This window comes from Paroedura picta, chromosome 6, assembly GCF_049243985.1.
Source record: "Paroedura picta isolate Pp20150507F chromosome 6, Ppicta_v3.0, whole genome shotgun sequence".
NCBI lineage: Eukaryota > Metazoa > Chordata > Lepidosauria > Squamata > Gekkonidae > Paroedura > Paroedura picta.
Window position 1 is genome coordinate 25,752,472 of NC_135374.1, and position 21,464 is coordinate 25,773,935.

General features: G+C 43.1%; 1 protein-coding gene across 1 annotated transcript in view; it reads left to right on the forward strand.

Annotated features, from left to right (window-relative positions):
- Positions 1-21,159, forward strand: part of PDS5B (PDS5 cohesin associated factor B) — a 75,662-nt gene extending 54,503 nt beyond the window's left edge. Inside the window, exons 21-35 of the mRNA XM_077341837.1 lie at positions 473-631; positions 2,195-2,263; positions 3,352-3,488; positions 3,882-4,005; positions 4,195-4,399; positions 7,272-7,386; positions 7,597-7,729; positions 8,836-8,955; positions 10,121-10,183; positions 14,832-14,977; positions 15,852-15,951; positions 17,541-17,989; positions 18,083-18,184; positions 18,484-18,622; positions 19,910-21,159. Of these exons, the coding sequence (XP_077197952.1) occupies positions 473-631; positions 2,195-2,263; positions 3,352-3,488; positions 3,882-4,005; positions 4,195-4,399; positions 7,272-7,386; positions 7,597-7,729; positions 8,836-8,955; positions 10,121-10,183; positions 14,832-14,977; positions 15,852-15,951; positions 17,541-17,989; positions 18,083-18,184; positions 18,484-18,622; positions 19,910-19,945 (2,097 nt within the window). The 3' untranslated portion in view covers positions 19,946-21,159. The remainder of the gene's footprint in view (positions 1-472; positions 632-2,194; positions 2,264-3,351; positions 3,489-3,881; positions 4,006-4,194; positions 4,400-7,271; positions 7,387-7,596; positions 7,730-8,835; positions 8,956-10,120; positions 10,184-14,831; positions 14,978-15,851; positions 15,952-17,540; positions 17,990-18,082; positions 18,185-18,483; positions 18,623-19,909) is intronic.
- Positions 21,160-21,464: the final 305 nt, after the last annotated feature.

Sequence of the window (21,464 nt, forward strand, 5' to 3'; positions counted from 1 at the left end):
GAAAGTACTATAATTATGAGAGAACTCGCTTGGTGTAATGGTTAAGAGCAGCAGATTCTAATCTGGTGAGTCAGGTTTGATTTCCAGCTCCTTCACATGCAGCCAGCTGGGTGTCACAGTCCTGATAGTGCTGTTCTCACAGAACAGTCCTCAGAGGTCTCTCAGCACCACCTACCTCCCAGAGTATTAGTTGGGAGAGGGAGGAAGGGCAATTGTAGGCCACTTTGAGACTCCTTCGGATAGTGAAAAGCGGGGTGTAAAAACCAACTCTTCTTCTATGAGACTTACTAAAATGCAGTTTTAAGGAACATTGAAAGCCTTATAGTTTATTTTATTAGTAGGTTTGAAAAACTGGAATTTTAAATACAGTACATTACATTACATTACAATACACTGTATTGTAGTGGACTGTTGGTACTGATATTTTGAACTCAGCACTTTCCTTAGTTTTATACCTATGTTTTTGTTTCAGCCTTTACATAAGAGTCTTGATCCAAGCAATCTTGAACATCTGATTACACCTCTGGTTTCCATCGGTCACATAGCCTTGTTGGCACCTGATCAGTTTGCTGCCCCATTGAAGTCCTTGGTGGCCACCTTTATTGTTAAAGATTTGTTAATGAGTGACAGGGTAAGAGTTTTTCATTGTTTTTTTTCTTTAAGGAATTTGCAGACAGGAAAAATAAAATATCAATAAAAATATTTTTGTGTACCATATTTTTTAAAAAACGTATATATAACTATAACTCTCTAAATCAGTAACAAAACAGCTTAAGCCTACTAAAATCATGTAAGGCAAACAAGAGATGTAAAGGCTAAATCATGTTAAAAAATAGACTTCACTATCTTCTTCTCCTTAATAGTCTTGTAAAAGAAAATTAAACAGACACGACCAGATCTTCTAGGCATTAAAGCACTCATATATTTTAGATTCACACTGTGATCCGTGTTTTGAAAACCAATTCACACAGTGTCCTCTTGACAATTAAATGTGTACAGAACCGATCTGCTGCAGCTATTTGTTGGAAGAAATGTAATTAGCCTTTAAAAAAAAATTGCATCTTAGAAAGGGTTCCCAGGAGCTTATTATTCATTCCATGTTTCAAAGAGAAAATCCAGAGGCAAATATCCTTCGTTACTGCTGCTTTTATTTTCACAGGGCATAGAAATAACATTTCAGCTAAATGATCAGATATGCATGTTTTGAGATTAGCAGATCTTTAATATCCTCACAGGTTAGTAGAAGAAAGATATCCATTTAGGTTATGGTATTGGACTGGCAAGTGTTAAGCAACCAGGCAGGACCAGGCAGCGCGCTTACCCACCCTGGCAGGAGCACATCAGGCCAGGAATTTTGGGGTGACTATCGATACCTCCCTGACTATGGAGGCTCAGGTCAAGAGAGTAGCGGGTCAGGCGTTTTTCTATCTTCGCCAGGCCCGACTACTAGCACCCTACCTGTCCCCTGACCACTTGGCTACAGTGATCCATGCGACAGTCACCTCCAGAATAGATTTCTGTAACTCCCTCTACACCGGCCTACCCTTGTCTCTGATCCGGACACTCCAGTTAGTGCAAAACGCAGCTGCTCAGGTCCTCACTGGTACACCTTGGAGGGCCCATATCCAGCCTGTGCTGAGGCAGCTGCATTGGTTGCCAATTGCTGCCCGGATCAGGTTCAAGGTTCTGGTTTTGACTTTTAAGGCTATACGCGGGTTGGGAACCACATACCTGAGGGACTGCCTACCGCCGTATATCCCCCACAGGGCTTTACGCTCAGTGGGGGAGAATCTCCTGATCGTTCCTGGCCCTAGAGAAGTGTGCCTGGCCTCGACCAGGGCCAGGGCCTTTTCGGTTCTGGCCCCTACCTGGTGGAATGAGCTCCCGGGTGAGCCGCGGGCCCTGCAGGATTTACCAGCTTTCCGCAGGGCCTTCAAGACGGAGCTCTTCCGCCAGGTTTTTGGTTGAGGCCGGGGTCAGCGAATGAGTACCAGCATCCCCCCCCCCAGACCTAGTAAGTTAGATCTCCTCCCCACCCTCCCTGCCGCTCTGATAGCAGGGGTGGGAATAATGAGAGCTTCCACCATGTTGGGATTGTTTTTAAAGTCTTTTAATGGGGATAGAGAAGTATGATCACTTCATTAAAGTTTGTAAAGGATATTGAGGAAATAACAAATTGTTAAACGTTGTTCAGATGCCAGGAAAAAAGACAACTAAGCTTTGGGTACCAGATGAAGAAGTTTCTCCTGAGACGCTTGTAAAGGTGAGAATTGTTTAAAGAAAGCCTATAACTGTGTACTTAATCTGACTATTATAAGCTCATTTTACATGTCTTAAAATGCTATTGTTTACTTTTGTTCTCATTTATTTATTGTGATGTCTAATTCTCTGGTTTTCCTAAAGTAGCTTGCAGAGATGCTTTTGAGATAGTCGACATGTTTATTTATTTTATTTATTAATTGGATTTTAATAGCTGGCTTGCGACAGTTCACAATAAAAAATATCCTAAAATAACATGTTCCAAATCCTAAGAACATCGTAACAATACAGTTGCTAGCAAGTTGCGATTTTGCTTCAGGAATATCTGTATAGAGCATTGTGGAGGTATGCTGTAGTGGTTAGACTAGGACCTGGATTCAAATCCCTACTCTGCCACAAAGCTGTGGGCTAGTCACACACTCTCAGCCTAATTGTTGAATAAGGGTGGGGGAGCAGCGTGCATGCCTTGGAGGAAAGACAGGATAAAAACGGACAGATAAAGTAGGATATTGTTTATAGTTGCTTTGTGATTACTTTCTCATGTCCACTTAACCAGTAATTAATTTGCATGTGTTTTTATTATCTGGTGGAGGGTGGACTCTGTGTGTGTGTGTGTGTGTATACAAACACTCAAATCCTGCTGAAAGTTTAGTAGTTGACTCTAAAAATCAAGGACTGTCCCCACTACTTGGGGGACTTCTGAAGGTATTCACTAATTTCTTTTTGGCCAGTCTAAGTTTTGAGAAAATTGGACTCTCAGTGGAATTGACACATTGAGATGCATAGTGACCTTCAGAGCTTTCTCTTGCCCTTTGTGCTTGAAAATTATACCATACCTTTATCATTATTAGTCTGTACTTGCCTTCCATTTACTATAATTCTGGCTGGATAAGGGGAAATGGCAGTTTTGGTTGCTAGTAATTGCAATTCAGGGTTAACAAGATTGATAGAGTGTTCTAGGCATCACGCGCTAATAGGTATGATCTAAGACTTCGATTATTAGAGTTATTGTACCAATCTAATATGTATGTATGTATGTATGTAATATGTATGATATAATTTGTTCTTATTATTTCTTCATAATTATTTCAGATTCAGGCAATCAAGATGATGGTTCGATGGTTGCTAGGCATGAAGAATAACCACAGTAAATCAGGAACCTCCACCCTGAGATTGTTAACGACAATATTACACAGTGATGGAGACCTGACAGAACAGGGGAAAATTAGGTATATAAATTATAGATATTTGAAGCAATTCTTTTAGCTACTTCTTTTAGTTGAAGGCAAGATCTCATTCTTATCCAGAAATATGCATACAGAATGGCCAAAGAGGACTAGAGAGAAGAGACGGCTGGTATTATGAACACTAACTACTGACCCTTTTGGTAGTTTGCAAGTCTCGTTACAAATCCAGTGCCATGAATGAGAAATGCAGATCACAGAGCCAGCTATATAAATTCAGCCCTAACTCCTATGGCAGATAGCCTACCACTTCACTTTTTAAATCACAACGTCTAGATACAGAAGTAATTTTGTGTGTGTGTGTGTGTGTAGAGAGAGATATCTTTTATAACGTAAGTTCATCATAATTGGTTCACCAATCTCACTTTCTCCCCCCAGCAAACCAGATATGTCTCGTCTGAGATTGGCTGCTGCTAGTGCTATTGTGAAGCTGGCACAGGAGCCTTGTTATCATGAAATCATCACGTTGGAACAATACCAGCTGTGTGCATTAGCAATTAATGTAAGGAAACCGAAGGAGTGACATATATGGGAGGGAGTTGGGCAATTACTGGCAATGTATGCTAATTATGCATAATTTGCAATGTTTTATGTGGTAATGTAGGTGTGTTTGAATTATATTTGTTGCTATATATTTTTAAGTAGCTGGCAAATGAATGAAGATCACTAGCATGACTTTTCTTTCTTCCAGGATGAGTGTTATCAGGTTAGACAAGCATTTGCTCAGAAGCTTCACAAGGGCCTGTCAAGGTTACGGCTACCATTGGAATATATGGCCATTTGTGCTCTGTGTGCAAAGGATCCAGTAAAAGAAAGAAGGGCTCATGCAAGGCAGTGCCTGGTGAAAAACATAAATGTAAGAAGAGAATATCTGAAACAGCATGCAGCAGTCAGTGGTAAGAAATGAATGAGGAACAACCAAAAGTGTCTAAAGAGTTTTGTCACTGGATCTAAATTCAGTCATCCTCCTATCTCTGTAATCTGTGTCCTCAAACAATATATATGTACTAGGGGCAAAGCCCGTTGCATCCAGGAATACAACAGGCGCTAGAGCTTGGCAGTGGAAAGAGGAAGGGGAGGAGTTGTCCAGTCTGTAAGGCCATGGGGTTGAATGTGTGTGTTGTGCAGGAGGTTGTGGTAGTGTGGTGGCAAATGAGGGCATGGGTTTGGAGATATGAGTGTCAAGAACCCATGTGGTTTGGAATGTTCGTTGAGTGTGGGAGAGGACTGACCTTTGGGAATTGTGGCATAGTGGTTACAGATGAGCTTTCCAGAGCCATGTCTTCAGATATGTGAAATGAAAATCAGACTGGAAACTCTTCTTAGGGGAAGATTACAAGGCAACCAATTCCTCCCAGTTCTGCGTAATTTCCCTTCTTGCGTGAATTAGGCATCAGACACCGAAATGCCCCTCTGCCCTAATACACATGGGGTAGTCACAGTACACACATGTTCCACCCTGTTCCCTCTACTCCATTTTTTCACCGTTGATAAAATGTTATGCTTCTTTCATGATTGCTCCTTAGAAGAACGGATTTTTGTACCCTGTTGTTTACTACCCAAAGGAGTCCCAAAGCTTACAAACACCTTTTCCCTTAGTCTCCCCACAATAGTCAACCTGTGAGGGATGTGGGGCTGTGAGAGGTCTGAGAGAACTGGGAATGGGCCGCAGTGACCCAGCAGGCCTCAGGTGTCTCAAAGCATTTTCCAATCGTCTTCCCTTCCTCTCCCCATAGCAGACTCCCCATGAGGGAGGTGGAGTAGAGAGCCTCACAGGGAAGCTGGCAACCCTAAGAGGAAAACTGTGCACAGCAATCTTGACCTTAGTAAGGTTTTTTTATTCTGGTGTTTTATTTGGCAGCCCGTTAGAAAAAGTCAAGTCACTTCCCATGTGTCTCCAGCCATTGACTTGTTCACTATTTACAGTTTCAGGCTGTAAATATTTATTTAGATCTTCCTACACTTTCCAGACTCACAGGACTGATGCTGGCCTGCCTGTCTGCCCCCCAGAATACAAACAGTTGCTGGTAAGGGCTGGCCATAGCCCAGGAGGGACACACCTGCACCACTCCTTCCCAATTGCAGGCAAAAATGGCTCATTTGAAGGCTGGACTCTGAGGCATTGTAAGATATTCAAGTCCCACCTCCAAACCTCCAGGAATATTTCCAACCCAGGGGTAGCCAACCTCCAGGTGGGGCCTGGAGAGTTCCTGGAATTACAGCTCACCTGCAGAGTATAAAGATCAGCTCCCCAGGCAGAAAGGGCTACTTTGGACAGGGTTGTGGAAGAGAAGAAACATTTAAGGCATCCTACACAGGTTGTTGTTGAATTGAAAGACTTGAGGCCTACCACACAGGGTTGTTGTACAGATGAAACAGGAGACAAAAGAAATTCTGCAACAGCATCCAGTTTCGTCTGCAGAATAATGCTTTGCAGTAGGCCTCAAATCTGCAGAGAGTTGCAAAGAAAAAAGTCACATGGCTTGGCTGTGTCTAACCACCGGCCAGAGCAGTATTTTAAGTGAGAAGGGGCTTTTCTGTGGCCTCCCTGTCAGCCAACTGTTTGACAGAAGGGGAAAGTTCCTCCCCTCAAAAGGAACGCCCACCCCCATGCTCTCAGGCTCCCCTGCATTGCTCTTGGAAACGCCTTCCTCCCCTCAATCAGGGCCTGTCAGAGGCTCCTTTGCAGTAGGCCTGAAGGGAGGGGGCCTCCTGCCAGCTCTGTCAGGGTTCTGAGGGAATTTATAGTTGGACATGACAGGGGCAAAAATGGCTGGCACAGCCTCTGTTCTCATTCCCCTTGTCAGCCCTACTGACCTCTCCCTGCGGTGGTCAGGAACAGACTGGCAGCCATGTCTCCTGATTGCCCTGGAACTCTGGTCTGTCTTGGTGAGGGCCCAATCAGAAGGGGCGAAGCGCCTTCCGATTGGCCCCTTCGCTTGTCAGTCCGGGGCCAAGGGGCCAATCCAGGAGTTTTGATCCTGGACTCAGCCCACCCCAACCCTTCTTACTGTTTTATTAAGAGGTACAGATGGCTACTTGTTGGGCACTTAGGGAGGAAAGAATTTTTAAAAAATAATCTGTACATTGTTACAGATGGGTGGAATTGTATGCTTTTATTTTCTGCTATATGCAATGAAATTCTGAGACCCATAAACTTAGATGACACTTCCAGGAAGACCCTCTACTGTCTTCAGTATTTCTTCTAAGAGTTTTGTTGCATGGATTTAATGTTTTATGGTCCTTTTCCATGTATTTGAAATTTCTTAATTAGTCTAATGCAGTGGTTCCCAACCCGCGGGCCACGGCCTGGCGCCGGGCCGCAAAGGCCTTGGCGCCGGGCCGCAGCTCCTTCTTCCCTCCCCCCCCCCCGAAGCGAGAAGCTCGCCAGGCCAAAGCGGCCTGGCAAGCTTCTCGCTTCGGGAGGGGAGGGAAGAGAAGCTTGCCGAGCCGCAAGCTAATCGGCCGCTTTAGCTTTAGCTTTAGCGGCCGATTTACTTGCGGCCGGGATGGGAAGCCGCGGCCACCGGCATGGCGGCGGTGCAAACGCGCATGCACGGACTGCCGCACACGCGCGTTTGCGCTGGGGCTGCCGCACGTGCGTGGACCCCCAGGCCGCCCTCTCCGCCCACTACACCGCAGCGGTCCGCTGCAAGCGGAAGCTTTCGGACCGCTGGTCTAATGTACCATGTTCTGTATAAGTTCAGTATTCTTGTATATTATATGGTAAATAATAATATTTTCATTTTTTTAACTTTGTGTTTTCAGAAAAACTTTTGTCACTTTTACCAGAGTATGTTGTTCCATATACCATTCATCTTCTGGCACATGATCCAGATTATGTCAAAGTCCAAGATATTGAACAACTGAAAGACATTAAAGAGTAAGACTTAAAAAAAAATGATTTCACACAATCATCAGTACTTATTTGTTAATCTGTATTATAAATTTGTTTGCATGAACTTGTTTAGTTTGATTAAAGAAATTATTTTTCAAAACCATATTTGGTTTGCAAAATCAAGAAAATGATTTGACGGTACTTTTGCAGAGAATATTGTTTAGTTTTGTTTTTAATAGTGAATATTTCTTCTAGATGTCTTTGGTTCATATTGGAAATATTGATGGCTAAAAATGAAAATAACAGTCATGCCTTTATCAGAAAAATGGTGGAAAACATTAAGCAGACTAAAGATGCTCAAGGACCTGATGATCCCAAAATGAACGAAGTAAGTTGAATTAAAAATATTTGGACACCACAAATAGTTTTAAGATCTCTTATTCACAGAACTTACTCACAGTTGTGTGAACCTGTATAAAATTCCAGCTTAAAGGTATGGTTGGCACGTCTCCAATCATCTCCATATTCTTCCAAGGAGGACTTCCTTGGTTTCTCCTCCAGCTTCAGCCCACTGATCTCCCCTGAATGCTGTTCCTGGGGGATAGCTAACCTCAGGGGTCAAAGGTAAGAGTCTGGAGAGGGAGGAGGAGAAACGATCAGTCCCAACTCCAGCATGTGGAAGTACCATTTCATTGGAATAACTTCATGATTTGATACATTCTAGTTTGGGGGAAAGGGACATTTGAGTGCTGCATCTGATGAAATTGTTTGCTCTTCCATCTGCTCTATGAGAAGGGAGGTATGCATGTATTCCCTATGCATTACACTTATATCCATACCAGTCAGGAGTGGTAGAATCCGTTGAATGTGTGCTAGGCTGTCTTTATACCAGGATATTCACACTCAATATGCCAAACTTCTTTAAATTTCCAGGTAGAGCAGATCACTTTTACACTTCTCCTTGCTGACAGTTCTACTGAAATTATTTTCGGCGTAGCCAAATTCTGTGCTGCAGCATGCATAATAAGGCAGAAGAAACTGGTTGACCCCTAGTAATCTTTTACCGCTGTCTGAATGATTGTTGTGCATATCTGTATGCTGATCTTGGATCGTAATAAACCATTGTTGTTGAAATTGCTTGCATGTAGTTCTTGAATGAATAGGAGCCATCTGAGCCTGTGACTCTCAAAAAGATAACAAGACCCAAGAGACATTGAGAAGGGCAAGGAATTTTGCAGAATCGCTCAAATTTGTAAGAGAAAAGTGAACCCGGGATAACATTATATTTTCAGAACACATGTCTAGTGTGCCCCTTGACAGTATCACATAAATTTGTGAGCTGTGAGTAAAAAAAAAACCATTTTGCATTTCATGTCACAGTAGAAGTTTAATTTGGTATAAAAGGTAAAAATTCCAAATGACTCTTCCAATGTGACTTTTTCAGGAGTTGTAATTTATTTTATGTTTGTATATCTCTGTCTCGATATTTTGCAGAAACTTTACACAGTATGTGACATAGCAATGAACATCATCATGTCTAAGAGCACAACATACAGTTTGGAATCTCCCAAAGACCCTGTACTTCCAGCTCGATATTTCACTCAACCTGATAAGGTATGGTTCAGTTTGTGGATTAACGTCTTCTACCATTAAAATGTGTTAGATTAGAAAGGGGGAGGACTCTTAATAAAATCATTTTAGGAGTAACCGTTACATTTGCAACAAGTTCCATAGGGTGTTCATGTTGATCTGTGGCTTCAGCTAAAGGTTGGATCTAGTGGGAATTTCTGCTGTCATTTATTTATCTATAATTTGATCTTTATACCACCCCTCTTGGACTCACTGTCTTGGGCTTGTGTATAACAGATTTGAACAATGCTTATAAAATAAAACAGAAAAAATATATAATATTTAAAATTAATAAATAAAATCAGTAATCAGCACCAATAATAATTATGTTCTGGCCTATTGATGTTGCAAAGTAAGGAGGTGGTGGAGGTGGTTAGAGGGGAAGGGAGACCTGATCAGCTGCTTTGATGGACTTCCTTCAGCTTCAACTGGAAGCCTGTTTGAACAGCTCCGTCTTGTAGGCCCTGCTGAACTTGGTAAACTCTGTCATGGTCCTGATCTCTTTGGGGAGCTCATTCCACCATGTGTCTCGCTCTTTTCCGCTGCGCCAGACAAATCCCCCCTCCCATCCCTTGATTGATGCAGGACTGAGAATCCTGGGGGTGCAAGCTCTTTGAGGGTGACTGTTTTGCCCTCTTTCACTCAGGTCTCTATCATGCATACCAGATCCATGCATACCATATTCCACAAAATATGATTGCAGTCAGTGGAACACGATTTTTCTATCTCACACTCCTGTTGCAGACCCCAATACTCTTTGCAATGCTGCTCCAGGAGGCAGTGGACCCTCAGGAATGGCTTGAGGGTCAGATCAGGAAAGGCTATTGCAGTTCATTGCGGCTTAAACTACAGTAAGCTCTATAAACTATAGTGCATTCTCTTCCGCACAAACTTAAGAGCACAGTAAGAATTCAGAAGGATAACACTTTAGTCTTATACAGCACAAAAAAATCCCAGAAATCCTGTTGCATCTTACATACAAATTTAGTATATAAATCAAGTGTCCTTTTGTGTTAATATTTTCTTCTTTTGCTCCAAAGGTATGTCAAAAAATCTCTTTTGATGTATTTTTTGAAATACTGGAGTTCAGATTACAGCCTAAACTAAGATTCAAACATTTCTTCTAATTGATTCCTCCTTTTCCTTGCAGAATTTCAGCAATACCAAAAATTATCTGCCTCCAGAAATGAAGTCATTTTTCACTCCTGGAAAAGTGAGTTTTTTGGGTGTTTTTTTAAGTAATGTAAGGAACATGAGGACTAAAATAAAGTATTTTGTTTTCCACAGAAAGGATTTCATTGTGTTTTTAATGGTATGTATTGAAAGTGTAAGATAAGGACAGCATCCTACCTGTAGAAAGTGAGGCTTGTTATTATATATACATTTGCAAGTGCTAATAGTTCAGCAGCTGACCAGTGTGTGGAACGAGATACATCTCAGAAAATCTGCTGTGCTCTGTAATCATTCCGATTCAACTGGTACTCGTTTACTTTCAGCTGTAAGCATAGTAAACATCCAGGGGTAGATCTCAGGTTTTACACTTTGTTCCCTGATTTCATTAATGCACAGACAAAGTCATAATGACATCATCTTTAACCGCTCCTATTAAATAAAAGGGTAAGGCCACCTGGGGAGGAGTTAGGGCGGGCCCTGTCCAGGATAAAAACTCAGAGGGCCCATCCAGGACCAAGCAGCCAATGGGGAGGCGCACAAAGCGCCTTCCTATTGGCCCTTCACCAAAATTCCATTCACCCAGCCCAGTCTGGCTGCCAGTCTGCTCCTGACCACCGCAGGGAGAGGAGGTCAGCAGGGCTGCCAAGGGGGATGAGAACAGAGGCTTGGACTGGCTGCGCCAGACCTTTTCGCCCCAAGGCTGTCCTAACTGTCATGTCCAACTGTAAATTGCCTCAGAACCCTGACAGAGCTGGCAGAAGGCTGGTGAGTGCTCTCCCCTCCCCCCCTTCAGGCCTGCTGCGAAGGAGCCTCTGACAGGCCCCGACTGAGGGGAGGGGGGCGTTTCCAAGAGCAATGTAGGGGAGCCTGAGGGCCTTCGTTTTGAGGGGGGGGGACTTTCCCCTTCTGCCAAACTGTTGCCTGACAGGGAGGCCACAGAAAAGCCCCTTCTCACTTAAAATACTGCTCTGCCAGAGGTTAGACACAGCCAAGCCATGTGTCTTACTTCTTTGCAACTCTGCAGATTTGAGGCCACTGCACAGTGTTATTCTGCAGAGGAAACTGTTTCATCTGCACAACAACCCTGTGCAGTAGGCTTCAAGTCTTTCAATACAACAACAACCTGTGTGGGAAGCCTTAAATGTTTCTTCTCTACCACAACCCTGTCCAAAGTAGCCCTTTCTGCCTGGGGAGCTGATCTTTATACTCTGCAAGTGAGCTGTAATTCCAGGAGCTCTCCAGGCCCCACCTGTAGGTTGGCTACCCCTGGGTTGGAAATATTCCTGGAGGTTTGGAGGTGGGACTTCAAAATCATACAATGCTTCAGAGTCCAGCCTTCAAATGAGCCATTTTTGCCTGCAGTTGGTAGGGAGTGGTGCAGGAGTGTCCTTCCTGGCCTATGGGTTATGGCCAGCCCTTACCAGCAACTGTTTGTATTCTGGGGCGCAGACAGGCAGACCGGCATCAGTCCTGTGAGTCTGGAAAGTGCAGGAAGACCTAAATAAATACTTACAGCCTGAAACTGTAAATAGAGAATAAGTAAATGTCTGGAGACACATAGTAACTGAAATAGTAACTGGCAAATAAAAAAAACAGTATAAAAAACCTTACTAAGGTCAAGACTGCTGTGCACAGACAGTCTTCCTCTTAGGGTTGCCAGCTTCCCTGTGAGGCTCGCTACCCCACCTCCCTCATGTGGAGTCTGCTATGGGGAGAGAAAGGGAAGATGATTGAAAAATGCTTTGAGACACCTGAGGCCTGCTGGGTCACTGCGGCCCATTCCCAGTTCTCTCAGATCTCTCACAACCCCACATACCTCACAGGCTGACTATTGTGGAGAGACGAATGGAAAAGGTGTTTGTAAACCGCTTTGAGACTCGTTTGGGTAGTAAGCAATAGGGTACAAAAATCCATTCTTCTAAGGAGCAACCATGAAAGAAGCACATGGGCACATAACATTTTACCAACAGTGAAAATACGGGAGACAGAAGGAACAGGGTGGACACCTGTGTACTGTGACTACCCCATGTGTATTAGGGCAGAGGGGCATTTCGGTGAATGTGACCTAATTCACACAAGAAGGGAAATGACGCAGAACTGGGGGGAATTGGTTGCCATGTAATCTTCCCCTAAGAAGAGTCTCCAGTCTGATTTTCCCTTTACATATCTGAGGGCATGGCTCTGGAAAGCTCATCTGTAATCACTATGCCACAATTCCCAAAGGTCAGTCCTCTCCCACACTCAACGAACATTCCACACCACAGGTTCTTGACACCCATATCTCCACACCCATACCCTCATTTGCCACCCTGCCACCACAACCTCCCACACAACACACACATTCAACCCCATGCCCTTACAGACTGGACAACTCCTCCCCTTCCTCTTCCCACTGCCAAGTTCTAGCGCCCGTTGTATTCTTGGAGACAACGGGCTTTGCCCCTAGTCTTTAATATCACAGAACCAGAGTGATCCTATATTCAGATCTGATGGTTTATTTAAATAAACTTGTATCCTAATATTCTCTTACCTTAGATACTTGTACCCTGATTTTCTCTCAGCAACTGATGTAATAAAGTATACAAAAACAGCTTGAACTTAACAGACCCTTACTAGATTCTTACAGCAGATTAAGGCAGGGTTTCTTACTCATTTACTTGCCCTGTGTAAATTGGAAACAGCCAGACTAACAAAGTTTGTGGACACTACTGTGTTTCCCCCAAAATAAGACATACCCATAAAATAAGCCGTAGCAGGATTTCTAAGCATTTCTGCAATATAAGCCATACCCCGAAAATAAGACATACCCATAAAATAAGCCGTAGCAGGATTTCTAAGTGTTTGTACAATATATGCAATAGAAGTAAAGGTGTGGCTTCCATTTTACTCAGCACTGTGGGTCTCTACCCCAGCACCAATCAGCAACAATATGTGTTACGGTTGCTCCCGCTTCGGTGCCCACGGATGCCTGAGGCGACCAGCGCTGTGGCAAGGAGGGGAGGGGAGGGGCAGAGCTGGTGCCAGTGCACCAGCCGACATCAGCACCCTGCCCCCCATGGCACTGGCCACCCCAGTCTCTCTCATACCCCACAAACACCAGTAAAACTGCTGCTCCCCAGCACTGACCAGCAAGTCTGTGGGTCTCTCTCACCCCACACAAACACCTTTGTTGATGGCATTTACTTCTCTAAATACCAGTAAGGCGCCCCTGAAAATAAGCCATAGTGTGTCTTCTTGAGGAAAAATAAATATAAGACAGTGTCTTATTTTCGGGGAAATACGGTATACAGCAGAGCAGGGATTCAGACCTGTGATGTCATAGATTTTAATCCATTTATAATCACTACAACTCATGAGCTCTTTGTTAGAAGCTAGGTGTAACATCTGGCAAGTTATTGGCAAGACTTGAGTGCTAGTCTCTCTGGGCCGGTACACTAATGCTATGTAGACGGATGGACTACTAAACTAATTTAGCATTATGGCTTGGAGAATGAGCTAGTCTGTGGCTTAGATCTTACACCAGGGTGGCCAAATTGTGGCTTTCCAGATGTCCATGAACTATAATTACCACGAGTAATTACATTACACCCACCCCATCCGTAGTACAAAGATAGCCATGGTTAGCCTACCTAATGGGGCTGTTCTAAGAATTACTAGGAGTGTATAGGAAGTGATGTGAATATTGAAAGCACTATATATAAATGGTATCATTACTATGGGAATTGATAGGAATGCTTACACAGTCAAGTAAATTACCCACAATTAACATGAAGTCTAAATTAAGTCACCCAGTGAGCCACAAGGGTTGTGTTGTGGTTTACATTAGTGGTCCCCAACCACCGGGCCGCGGCCCGATGCTGGGCCACGGCTCCCTCTCCCCGCCCCCCCACAGTAAAAATTCCCAGGCCACAAGCTTGCGCGAAAGTGCCGTGCATGCGCGGTTTCGTCCACTCATGGTGTGATGTGCGTGCACATGCGCACGGCATGCGCGGCCGGGCAATTGCCCATCCTGCTGCCGCCGGTCCTCAGCCTCAAAAAGGTTGGGGACCACTGGTTTACATGGTAACTGTAAAGAAGGGAAGTATCTTGTAGGTGAAAACTGCAATTTGCATTTGACCGTATGCCTTCTGGAGACCAAGAAAAAACATTGACAGCTGCCTTCTGTAAAGTTGGCATGGTGTGTTGTTTCTTCATAATTGGCAGTGAAAGTCTGTTCTATGTATCTGTTATACAACTGCATTCATGTTAATAAAGTTCTTGTAATCTGTCAAAGAACAAGAATATGTATGTTCTGTTACATTTATAGCCTTTGTATATCAGCAGTTAACTTAAAACATAAATACAGTTTTAAATAGAATAATGATGCTTTTGTTTACCTGTGTAGACTACTTTTGAAGATGAGGAAACTAAAAAAGATTTGAAACCTGGGTATTAGGGGAATACAGCTTTTGTCTAATTGTTTTGTCATGTATTTATAATAAATATAATATAATAAATATATAATAAATAAATAAATAAATAAATTTGATTTTGACTCTCAGACTTGGATGTATTGAATTATAAATGCTTTGGGATCACAGAATCATAAATGTGTGCATACCATGTTTGGCTTGATAATTGAGTCACATATCAATTGCATTAAGTTTATAGGTTAACATGGAGGCTTGTTTGTTCATTTTAAATTTCAGCCGAAAGCAGCAAACGTTCTTGGAGCCGTTAATAAGCCTCTTTCATCAGCAGGCAAGCAATCCCAATCCAAATCTTCACGAATGGAAACTGTAAGCAATGCTAGCAGCAATTCAAATCCAAGCTCACCTGGAAGAATCAAAGGAAGGTAAGTATTCAGCAGAATGATTAGCTATATCCATTAGCTGAATTATCAATAATCTGTAACCATAAATAAAAAGGGAAATGGGGTGGAGGGAGGAGTTGGGACTCACTGCATACCTGACTGGCCATCTGTCCAACGAACAGACAATCAGGTAGGCTGTCCTCCTGGCTGCATCCCACCTCCAACTTCTTCCACATGGAAGAAGTGCCAGCCTGCTCTAATGTGCTGATGTCCAGAGGTGAGCCCGCTAGTGAGCGAGCTGGAAGGGAGGAATGAGGGGGATTAAGACCACAGTTGGGTGGAGAGGGGATGCCCAGCCAGCGTCTGGGGCCTGGAATCCAGCCCTGTCCTCCACTGCAGGACTGCTGCCCCTGAGGCATCGCCTTGCCTGCCCAACTGCTGGGCCTGGGCTTGGTGGCAGGGGGGTTGGCTGCCAATGAGAGCCAGGGAGGAGGGTATGGGGGGGCTGTGACACAAGCCCTTGTTGCTGCCTGCCTGCCCGTGGGCCCAGCCCGCCTCTGAGTTGCGTGCTCAGCTGGCTGCAGGGCCTGGGTGAGTACAGGCCAGCCACAAGGGAGTTGGCCCCCTGTCGGCTGGGGTGGGAGGCAAGCCCTGGCCTCAGCGCTGCAAGGTGGCCCGGCTGCTGTGGGGAGAGGAACCTGGGGCAGACACAAAGCCAGCCCTCCCTGCTGCCTGCGGTCCCAGCCAGCTGGGTGGCCCAGGTGGGTGCTAGCCATCTCTTGCCCTCACACTTTGACACCCATTGTATTTCTGGACACAACAGGCTTTGCTTCTAGTTAAGTAAAAATGATAGATAGGATTGCTTACAGTAGGATATATTGTGATTCTAATAACTGTATATATCGCATTGTACAAGACTCGATAGTACGGAAATGGACCACAGTGAAAATGAAGACTACACCATGGCTTCACCTTTGCCAGGGAAGAAGAATGACAAGAGAGATGACTCTGAAATTGTAAGTTAATTCTGAGTTAATTGCACTGCAGTTGTTCATTCTGTTGCTGAGATGTACCACTTAGTTCATATTTTGTGGAATTGTTTTTGAGAGCTACTGAGTCACAGAAAGGTGGTATAGTCTGGCTTCTGACCTAGCCATGGGGTGGAAATAGTTTTGGTTGCCCTAATGGTGAACTTCCAGAGACAGCTGGAATACAGGATAATCTTGACAGGCTGGAAAACTGGGCTAAAATGAATAAAATGAATTCTAATAGTAAAAAATATAAAGTTTCTGCATTTAGGTAGGAAAAATCAAATGCATCACTATAGGGTGCGTGAGATTTGTCTTGGCAGTAGTACATGTGAAAAGGATCTGGGGGTATTAGTAAACCATACACCGGACATGAGTCAGCAGTGTGACTCGGTGGCTAAACAGCAAAGGGGATTTGGGGCTGTATTAAAAGAAGTATAGTGTCCAGATCATGCAGGGTGATGTTACTACTTTACTCCGCTCTGCTTAGACCTTACTTGGAGTATTGTGTTCAGTTTTGGACACCACAACTGAAGAAAGATGTAGAGAAACTGGATCATGTCCAGAGGAGGGTTATGAAGATGGTGAGGGGTTTGGAGACCAAGTTGTATGAGGAAAGGTTGAGGGAGCTTGGTCTGTTTAGCCTGGAGAGAAGGTGACTAAAAGGTGATATGATAACTATCTTCAAATACTTGAAGGGCTGTCATATAGAACGGTGGTCCCCAACCACCGGACCACAGCCGCAAACACGCATTCACGGCCGGCCGGATCGCACATGCATGTTTGCGGCCGCAGCTGGCGCAAACACACATGCGTGATCCAGCCGCGCATGTGCACATGCACGGGAGTGCCATGCATGCGCGGGCGGGCGATTGCCCTCCCTGCCGCCGCCGGTCTGCAGCCTGGAAAAAGTTGCGGACCACTGATATAGAAGATGGAGCAGAGTAGCTTTATGTTGCCCAGAGAGTCGGACCAGAACCATGGTTTTAAATTAATTCAAAAGAACTTTTGGCTAAACAGCCAGAAGAAGTTCCTGATAGAGTGGTTCCTCAGTGGAACAGGCTTCCTCGGGAAGTAGTGAGTTCTCCTTCTTTGGAAGTTTTTAAGCGGAGGCTAGATAGTCATTTCACAGAAATGTTGGTTTTATGAATTTAGGCAGATTGTGAGTGGATGGGCAGAAAGGGATCTACCAGTGTTTGTCTCTTGTGGCTTTGCATACCAGGGAACTGCTAATTGCTGCTATGGACAGGTGAATTTTCTCCAGGCCAGGAAGGATTCTGGAGCTCTTTGATGGAGAGATCACTTGGGTATGAATTGGGGTCACCGTGGGTAGGCAGGTAGTTGTGAGTTGGTGGGGTGGACTACATGACCGTGAAGATCCCTTCCAATTCAATGATTCTAGGCTTCTAGTTAGTTAATATGTAATTTTATAACAGAGAGAACTTTATCAAATATTTTTATCTTCAAAAAGTATTATGAGCCCATTTTGATTGGAAGTGTGTCAGTTGATTATATTTTTCATTTCACTAATATTGATATATTTGATGGAAGAAGTAATCTTTTTTTCCTGTCCTTAGTCAGAACTGGAAAAGCCCAGAGGTAGAAAGAAAATTATCACGGATCCAGAAGACAAGTTAGGTATGGATGAACTGAATAAACTGGGACAAGAACCAAAACTCAGGAGTGGTCAGCGGGGGAGGAAGAGATCCGCAGCTGTTTCAGAGTCTGAGGAACCTCAGTGGTCAGAGGAAAAACGTCTCAAGGAAGATGTCTTAGAAAGTGAAGATGAACAGAATAGTCCACCAAAGAAGGGAAGAAGAGGGCGGCCTCCAAAAGCAGCTAGTGGAGGAACACAGAAGGAAGAATCAACAGTAAAGTCTTCTAAACGAGGTCGGAAAAAAGCTGCACCAGCTAAACCTGTAGAAGAGGAGGAGGAGGAAGAGGAGGAGGAAGAAAGGCAAATAGAGAATATAGAGCAAAAGTCAAAAGGTCGGCAGTACAAGACACCAAGAAAAGCACAGCAAAGGTGTGTCCCTTTGTTTTGTAAACCCTGATGTAGCTTTCAGCTTGAAAGTTCATTCTAAATTTACACTATAACATGAGTGTGTTTCCAAAACAGATCTGAATCATCTGAAATAAGTACAACTGAGTCTAACCAATCTACACCACAGAAAAGACGAGGAAGACCACCAAAAACACCAACCACACAGCCAAAAAAAGGGTAAGACATGATGCTATGATTCTGCAGGCCATGAAATGATTAAGAGTTAAACAAGCAGTGTCTGCTCAGGTGTGTTGGGACCAGGTCTGCTTGGAGTCAGGTTTCTTAGGAAGAGTGCCAAACCAGGCGGTAAACTCCATGTAAAACTAAATAACAGCACGACATCATTATTTAGAAAGGACTTTGGAGAGAGAGTGAAACAATGCAGGTGCTTTAATGGCCACCATCTCTCCCCAGACTTAGCCCGTCTTGCACGTAATTTGTGATGTGAAGATTTTATTTGTATTCTTCTACTTTAGAAGAGCTGCACGGTCGAAACAAACAGCAAGTAAAGAAAATGAATCTGGTGAAGAGATGGATGTATTTCAGAGTAGTTCTCCTGTTGAAGATATCCCCCAAGAAGTAGAAATGGAAGAAGAGGAAGTTTCCACAATCAGAGTAAGAATATGTTTATGTATTATGTATAGGCCCTGTAGTTCTACAGTTTATAAACTTGTAGGCTAAATTTAAATACATGGCAGAGCTGCCTCTCAAATCACAAATATGTTGTGAAAGAGGACTCACAGTTCCTGTTTTCTATTTTCCAAATTATAGCAGAAGTCTCAGTTTTATCCAGGTGGGTGTCAGTGTTGATAATGCAATTGCATCGACTGTCCTTTGGCGTCATTTCCTATGAATGTTATAAATTCACATTAAGTTTTGTAAAATGAATTATTTCAATCAGCATCTGGTTCAGTTTTACAGTACTAGTTGGTCAAAATATAGACACTCAGCCAATTGAAAGCAGTGCAGATAGATGCTGTCCACTTAGGGGTGATTTGATTGAGCAGTGAACTGCTACCCCTCTTCAAGCCATCTAAAGATGATGTGGATGTCAAAAACACAAAAAAGCTCCAGTTTGGAAGCGAAGGCAAGGGAAAACGATGCGTCGAAGCAGCCTCATGGTGTAATAAATAGCGTTAGTTGTTAAGGTGCCACTGGACTTCTGCCTTGTCACACTACAGTAGTCTTGACATCTCTGATCCAGGAAATTTTATTTATATATTTAGGTTTTTATACCACCCTTCCATACAGCTCAGGGTGGTTTACATAAAACGTTGCGGGGGGATACATGGAATGATCTAACATATAACAGTCAAAAATAACATCAACAATAATCAACAGTGGTTCTGAATCTTAATCGACAACAATGTAACGGGAACGATAACTTAGATAGGCCCTCCAGAGAAGTCAGACTGGTTCAAGGTATGGATGCCCGAGGGGGGATCCGTGGATGTTGTTGGGTTTGGTCGGGCTCAGGCAAATGCCTGGTGGAGGAGCTCCCCTTTGCAGGCCCTGAGAAATTGTGGGAGTTTAGGCAAGGCCCTGATCTCTTCAGGGAGCTCGTTCTACCAGGTGGGGCCAGGATAGAAGAAGCTCTGGCCCTCGTTGAGGACCAACATGCTTTCTGGGGGCCAGGGATCACCAGCCAGTTGGCGGTGGTGGAGCATAATGCTCTTTTGGGGATATAGGCAGAGAGATGGTTTCTCAGGTACACTGGGCCTAGACTGCATATGGCCTTGAAGGTAAGAACCAAAACCTTAAGCCTGATCTGGAATTCAATTGGGAGCCAGCTGAGCTGTTGAAGTATAGGCTAGATGTAGAATAAAGTATGTGGAAACCTTCTGATATCCATTGTTCTCAGTGGTATTGAGACATGATTCTTGATTTTGGTGTCTTTCACAGGTACGCCGGAGGACGTCCAAAAGGGAAAGGCGATGAACAAGCCACATGATCAGCCTTTTCAAGTGGAAGCTTTGAAGAATGCTCTTATATAATATACACAAAGCATGAGGCTGAACAAAGCTATTGGTGCTCACAGTGGGGTTGCCGAAGGGAGCTAGACAAATCTTTGTTTCCTGGCTCTGCTTTTGGAGTTCCTAGGTCACGAGCATAAGCCATGCACATGTTAATAGCATTAACTGTGGGTTTTTGTGATGTGTAATGTGTGCTGGCTAAGTAGACACATGAACTGAAGAAGCCACCTGTAAATAATCCCTTTTTTAAATGTTTCTGACTTCTAAAGTGCTTGTATAGCTTTTCCTGCGGCTTTAAACCTAACAGTGCCAGACTTTGTTAGATTTCTTGATTTCAAAAAAAGAGAAAAAAATTGTTAGAATGGATTTCAAGCAATATCTGTCAGTGTTTGTATTTTTATTTTTCTTGACATTTAACTGTGAAAAAAATAATCAGCTTGACAAAATAGTGACAATTTCTTTGACACTATTTGTTGGAAAGTAACAGGAGAGACATGATCTGTTTTCCTTAATGTATGTAATTCAGTGTTTACTTTTGGCACCCATCTCTCTGGCGATGCCAAATGGCTTTTGAATTATGTGGGATAAAAAAAAAATCGGCCAGATGCAGATTTGTGTAACAGGATTCATTTTCCACACCTCAGTATTGATACCAGACTCTTCTGGACCTCTAGTGACATTGAGAATTTCAAAAGGATTTAATATTTTAATTTTTAAAATGTGTTATTAAATAATGTAATGAAATCTTATCATCTTATTTTCCTTATTAGTTTGTTAATCTGCTGTATCAATAAAATTCTGTAATTGAATTTTTTATTAGTCTAGTATTTCAATGTGTATATTCTCTCCTGAACATTATGTTCACAAAGAGCAAATTATTTCATTCTAATATGAAACCTGATATCGGAACTTTAGCAAAAAATACAGGTTTTATTACCATGTAAAGTTAATCAGAAAGAAAATTTTATTGATGCAGTCTGTCTTTATAAAATTGTTCTTCAGAGCCAAGTGTTTTTGTATTTCACAGTGAGTTGCATGTTTATGAGAAAATGTAATGAAATTGCGATGTAATTTTTTTTTAAAGTTTTATCTGGCTGTAGGATATGCTACATTGCCTTGTGAGAAGAATATTCTACCAAGAGTTTATTTGTACGTTTTCTTTTTTTGTTCACCATTTTTTTTTAAATTTTGTGTGTGTGTTGGGGGGGGGGGCTTAGGTGTTTTCAGTTCTATGATTGGCTGCAGAATATTTCAGTCAGGGTATTCCAAATCTGTTGGAGCATATGTCCTACCTTACAGTGGTTGAACTTTGTTCCTCCGATTTACTTGCAAAAACAAGGTAGAAACCACTTTATACATTATTCCTGTATGCAGTTTTGCAAACTGTCTTTGAACCAAAATGTATAGGTTATTATTTATGCTTAGCTAAGCACACTTCATAGTTTTTCATTCTGTTTTCCTCTCCTTGCTAGCAGTTAATGTGA